Consider the following 6,122-nt stretch of genomic DNA (forward strand, 5'->3'; position numbering starts at 1 on the left):
CTCGGCAGGGCCAGAGCAGGGGCCCTGAACAGGGCAGGGTTCGTGCCGAGCTCCGCGGGGTTCCTACAGAGCTCCGCAGGTTTTGTGCCGAGCTTGGCGGGGTTCGTGCCGAGCTCCGTGCCGGGCTCCGCGAGGTCTGTACCGAGCTCCGCGGGGTTCGTACCGAGCTCCGCACGGTTTGTGCCGAGCTCCGTGCCGGGCTCCGCACCGAGCTCCGCGGGGTTCACACCGAGCTCTGCAGGGTTTGTACCGAGCTCCACAGGGTTCGCACAGAGCTCCGCAGCTCTCCGAACAACCAGTAAAGAACCGTCCCTGGGGACAAACGGGCGCTTGGGGCTGTGCCTCCTCCTCAGGAGCACACGGGGTGTGGGAAGATACAGACCGAGCCCGTCTCGCTTTATTATGACATGTAAATAAATTTATTGAGATAAGGCACAAGCGCGGCGGCACCGAGCGACCTCCAAGGCCACGGCGGGGCAGCCCCCGCTCCCTGCGCTCCCCAGCACCGCCCGGGCGTTCCCGGAGCCCCACAGCCCTCGGTCCCACCGGGGCTCCTCAGGGCCCCGCGCCGCTGGCCGGGCCGGCTCTCAGGGCCGCCTGCAGCGCGGCCAGCTCCGCCTGCAGCTCCTCGCAGGCGGCGATGCGGGAGCGCAGCTGCCGCTGGAGGAACTGCACGAGGTCCAGCAGCGCCCGCACCATCCTCAGGCAGTCCAGGAGCTGCGGGGAGACGGCGGGGACAGCGCTCACTCCCGGAGCCCCGGGACCCTCCCGTTCCCTCCCCTGACCCTCCCGTTCCCTCCCCTGACCCTCCGAGGCCCCCGGCCGCTCCCGTTCCTTCCTTTCCCCCTCTGTCCCGCCGTCCCCTCTCCGGAACCCGGAGGCCCTGGCCGCTCCCGTTACCCCCGTGTCCCCCCGGTCTCCCTAGCCGCTCCCGTTCCCTCCGTTCGCCCCGCGTCCTCTCTCCGATGCCCCTGTCCAGACCCCCCAACCTCCCTGGCCGCTCCCGTTCCCTCCGTTCCCACCGTGTCCCCTCGTCCGCTCTCCTGATCCCTCGATCTCCCCGTCCGCTCCCGTTCCCTCCCCGTAGCCCCGATCCGCCCGTTCCCTCTCCTCACTCTCCGCCTTCCCTCCGCCTCGCTCGGCTCCCGCGCGCTCCCGGTCCCCATGGCGACAGCGGCCCCGCCCCGCCGGTGCCGTCAGTGCCGCGCGCCGGAAGTGCCGCCGCATGGCGCGGGCGGCGCGGCTGCTGGCGCTGGCGGCGGAGCGAGCGGCGGGGCCCGGCCTGGCCCCGGTGCCGGTACCGGGCCCGGGCCCGGGCTGTGCCCGCCTGGTGCTGCTGCCGCCCGCCCGCGGGGCCCGGCTCGGCCCTCGTGGTGCGCAGGGGGAGCCAGCGGAGGGTGCAGGCCGCGGCCGGTGGCGGCAGGAGCCGGGCCCCGCTGAGTGGAGCGAGGCGGTGGCGGCCGCGGCCGGTGCCCTGCAGGCGGGCGGGCTGGTGGCCGTGCCCACGGACACGGTGTACGGCGTGGCCTGCCTGGCCCAGGACTCGGCCGCCGTGCGCAGCATCTACAGCCTGAAGGGGCGGAACGGAGCCAAGCCGCTCGCCATCTGCCTCGGGGACGTGGAGCGGCTCTACCGGTGCGCGGAGACCCCGCGGGACGGGTGGTGAACTAAATACGGCAGGAGATCTCTCTCCTTTTTAATGCTTTGTTAAAAATCTGCTCGGGTGGGGAGAACCGACGGGTCGCGCTCACATTGCTGCTTCCAGGAGTGGCACGGAGGAGGAGGAGGAGGAAAAGTGCAGCTTTGTCTGCTGGTCTGCAGGCGCAGCTGGGAGTTCCGTCCTCACAAGAGCATCAGGAGATTCCCCCTGTTTTGGTTTGACATTCGAGGTCTTTTTTCCAGCCGACATCTTTTTAGATTAGGGTGAGGGGTAAAAAGGGTCTTAGCGGACACTGGATTTTGTTCCTCACGTCTAGACATCACTTTGATCTCTTAATTCCGCGTTGGCTCGTTATTTTTAGGGGTTTTTGCTAGGTTTGGTGAGGGGTTTCTCCCTTTGCATGCCAGCCCTGGTGTCCCCTCCTCTTCACCGTCCTCCAGGAAGCAGCAGGGTGTTACTCAACAAAAAGGGGAATTCCCAACCATCAACAACAGATAGTTTCTCGGGTTTTTGGTTGTTAATTGCTGCCCTGAGATGTGCAGGATGTCTCTGTTTTGGCCCGCACGGCTGAAGAACCAGTGTGGACTCTTCACTTTTCAGTCTTGAGGTTGTTTATTAATTCTTATCTATAAAATTTTCTTTCTGCCCAGCCGAGGTCTGCTCAGCAGGGCAGCCACAGGCACTCTCTGTGTTGTCCTTTTATACTACAAGCTACCTATAACATATTTACACTTAATTCCCAATCCCTATCACCTGTGTTAGACAGTGCACTTCTACTCTAAACCAATCCCAAAGTGCCAACATCACTGCAGAAAATGGAGAACAAGAAGAAGAAGGAGAAAGGCTGGACACGCCCAAGTTCCTCCATCTTGTCCCTACAACCCCCATACCAAAAATCCTAAAATCTACATTTTTACCCTGTGATCATCTTGGTATTACACTATTCAAACCTGTGTGACTTTCATGTCCTCATACAAAGCTGGTAACTTGCTCCAGGGGTCACAATCAAATCCCCAGGTGCTCTGGGCTGTGTGCCAGGCTCTCTGAGCCCCCTGGCAACTCTGGACACCCAGAGGGATGCACTGAGTTCTGACAATAGTTAATGAAAACGACAGGTGATTACAACAACACTTAGAACTCCACCGTGGCAGCAACTAGCCCAACCTGTGAACTCTGAAACCTTTTTTAAAAAAAATGGGCAACTTTTCTACTTATAACTAGGAGCTGCCCCAGTGACCTGGCTGCTCCCTGTGGCCCCCTGATCCTGTTGTCTCTGCCCTGTAGGTACTGCCATGTCAACGTCCCCGAGGAGCTGCTGAGGGACCTGCTGCCAGGACCAGTGACCCTGGTGTTGGAGCGTTCAGAGGAGCTCAATAAGGACCTGAACCCCTTCACATCGGTGGGTCCTGGCTGCAGGATTGGGGCGGGGGGCTGGTTCTGTGCTGCTGCTGCTGTAAATTTTGTGCTTAGCTGTAGGGGGATAGAATATAAAGATGGTGTAGAAAGTAATGTTACCCCTGAGGAGCTGCAACTGGGCCAATTAGCAAAGATTGGGAACAGACTTGACTTTAACAGCCACAGCTGTAAGAAATGAGAAAAAGTGCTGGGATGGATGGATGGATGGATGGATGGATGGATGGATGGATGGATGGATGGATGGATGGATGGATGGATGGATGGATGGATGGATGGATGGATGGATGGATGGATGGATGGATGGATGGATGGAGTGAAATGAAATAGAGATTTTTGGAGTTCACTTGAATTAGCAATATGAATTAAGCATTTAAAGTTTAGCCTGTAGAACCGTGTGTTGAATTTTAACCTTTTTACTTAAGAAATCTCTGCCATGGTACAAAGGGCATAGGAAAATGCAAATTTCTGATGTTTCTTGTATAAGGAACAATACCAGAGAAGACCAAGAGATACAAAAAGCCTGGATGGAGGTGGGGCAGGGATGGATGGATGGATGGATGGATGGATGGGTAGATAGATGTGGGACAGGAATGGATGGTGGGATAGGGATTGATGATGGAACAGGGATGGATGGAGATGGGACAGGGATCTACAGTGGGACAGGGAGGGATGGTGGGGCAGGGATGGACCTGGGATGGAGATGGGTGGTGGGGCAGGGATTGATGGATTGATGATCGAGCAGTGATGGATGGAGGTGGGACATTGACCAGTGGTGGGACAGGGATGGATGGATGGATGGATGGATGGATGGATGGATGGATGGATGGATGGATGGATGGATGGATGGATGGATGGAGGTGGAGCAGGGATTCCTGGCAGGTTGAGAAGAGAACTGGAGTCAGTTCGTCACTTTGTGAAGAAGAAAGAGTCAGTGCTCTGAGGAACATGAGAAACACCAAGAAGGTGTGAAACTTTTGCAATAAGGAGACAACAGCATGGAACCCCTGCAATAAGATGACAACACTCAGCTGTCCCCAGAGGTGGTCCCTGTGTTGTCCTGCCCCTGGGACTGACCTGGATGTAGGGCCTGACTTGAGTCTTGTGTTACCCCAGGTGCAGCAGATGCAGATGTGCCAATTCTCCAGAGTTTCAGCTTCAAGCCAAGGGAGCTTTAGGCAATATTAAAGCCGGTTTCTGTGTGTGTGACTCTCTCCTGTCCCTCCCTCAGCTGGTTGGTGTCCGCATTCCAGACCACCCCTTCATGAGGGACCTGGCACGAGCCTGCCCGGGCCCGCTGGCCCTGACCAGCGCCAACATCAGCTCCCAGGGCAGCACCCTGACTGTGCTGGTGAGGCTCCTTCCCCCCCTGGCATCTCCCTGGGTCTGGCAGAGCTTTAGCAGTAATCCAAGGGCTGCTCTGCTGCTGTGTTTTATTTAAATGGTAAAAAGCTCTGTCAGGACTGTCACCCATGGCTCTCCTGCAGGAATTCCAGGACTTGTGGCCTCAGCTGTCCCTGGTTGTTGATGGAGGCCCCATAGGAGACATCCAGAGCCCAGAGTGTCGCTTGGGCTCAACTGTGGTTGACTTGTCTGTGTCAGGGAAATTCTCCATCATCAGGCCTGGCTGGTGAGTGTAGCTGGGGCTGCTCCTTTGCTTTAAACAGAACAAAGCTTTTGGACAGGGGTGGGGCATGCATTCCTTTGCTTTGTTTGCTTTGCTTTGCTTCACTTCCCAGAGCAGCTCCACCTTCCCATTAGTGTTAACCTAATTATGAGCACAGAGGAATCCTCAGGAGCTCTCAAATTCCCCTTTCTCACAGGCTCTGTATTAAGCTGTGGTTCCTGCAATTCCTGCTCTCCTTGTCTCTAAGTACAATCCTTACTGATTGCTCTTCCCCAGAAAATGCAATTTTAATGCTCCCAACCCTTTGTTCTCATGGCTCTGTTTCTCCCTGCAGTGCACTGGCAGCCACAGTTGAGATCCTGAAGAAGAAGTATGGCTTGGAACCAGAATCCTCCTAACCCTTGGGCCTGGGAGCTGGTGGAGCTGGGCACTGTGTGCCTGTGCACTCAGGACTGGGTGATCGTGGCCTTGTTTAATAAGGTCGATGGGTTATGTCAAGGTAAATTAAAAAATATTAAAGAAGAAAGACTGGAAAACCCTTTTGGACCTTTTTGTGCTGCTGTACTGTTCCCAAATGTCTGTTCTGTTATCCTGGTCAGGCTTTGTGAATACAGTGAAAAGTTAAACTTTTGTCAGGGTGCTGTTTTTGTGCCCCAGAGCTCATCCTGTGCCATCTGCACTGGAAGCAAAGCAGGCATGGAGGGGTTTGGAGTTCTGAGGGTGTTACAGCTGTGCTGTTCTCTGTTCTAAATGTGATCAAAACCAACTGAGAATAAACTGTCATTGCTTCTGAAAATTCCGTGTTCAGATACCCCAGGCTAGAGCTGCTCAGAACAACCTGCATCCTCCTCATGCAGAGAATGGTTATCTGCTGCTGTGGAATGCAACAGGTGCATCTGTGATTGGTCTCATGTGGTTGTTTCTAATTAATGGCCAATCACAGTCAGCTGGCTTGGACTCTGTCTGAGACACAAGCCTTTGTTATCATTATTTTTCTATTCTTAGCCTTCTGATGAAATCCTTTCTTCTATTCTTTTAGTATAGTTTTAATATAATATATATCATAAAATAATAAATCAGCCTTCTGAAACACGGAGTCAGATCCTCATCTCTTCCCTCATCCTCAGACCCCTGTGAACACCATCACAATGGATCCTTGCTGGCTCATCCATCACTCTCACCTGCCATCCACTCTCCAAAGGTTTCCTGTTTTCCCAGGGATGCATTTCCCTGCTCAGACAAGCTGCTCTTGCACCACTGGGTGCAGCTGTGGCCCTGCCCTGCACCAGGGGAGCCGTGGTCACCCACAGAACAGCTCAGGGACCTCCAGGAGCTGCTTCCTTGGCTCTGGGGGCTCTGCTGCAGGGGGCTCTGCTGCAGGAGGACTCTTTGAGTCCTCCTGGGGACTCAAACGTGCAGGAG

The 6,122-nt window shown here is 55.8% G+C and overlaps 1 protein-coding gene across 1 annotated transcript; it reads left to right on the plus strand.

Moving 5' to 3' along the window:
* Nucleotides 1–1,225: 1,225 nt before the first annotated feature.
* YRDC (yrdC N6-threonylcarbamoyltransferase domain containing) lies at nt 1,226–5,764 on the plus strand. Its single transcript, XM_058819831.1, has 5 exons — nt 1,226–1,635; nt 2,945–3,059; nt 4,305–4,424; nt 4,561–4,703; nt 5,035–5,764. Exons 1-5 carry the CDS (start codon nt 1,226–1,228, stop codon nt 5,096–5,098), a joined length of 852 nt encoding a protein of 283 aa, XP_058675814.1. The 3' UTR covers nt 5,099–5,764.
* Nucleotides 5,765–6,122: the final 358 nt, after the last annotated feature.

This window comes from Ammospiza caudacuta, chromosome 25 (assembly GCF_027887145.1).
Source record: "Ammospiza caudacuta isolate bAmmCau1 chromosome 25, bAmmCau1.pri, whole genome shotgun sequence".
In the NCBI taxonomy this organism is placed as follows: Eukaryota; Metazoa; Chordata; class Aves; order Passeriformes; family Passerellidae; genus Ammospiza; species Ammospiza caudacuta.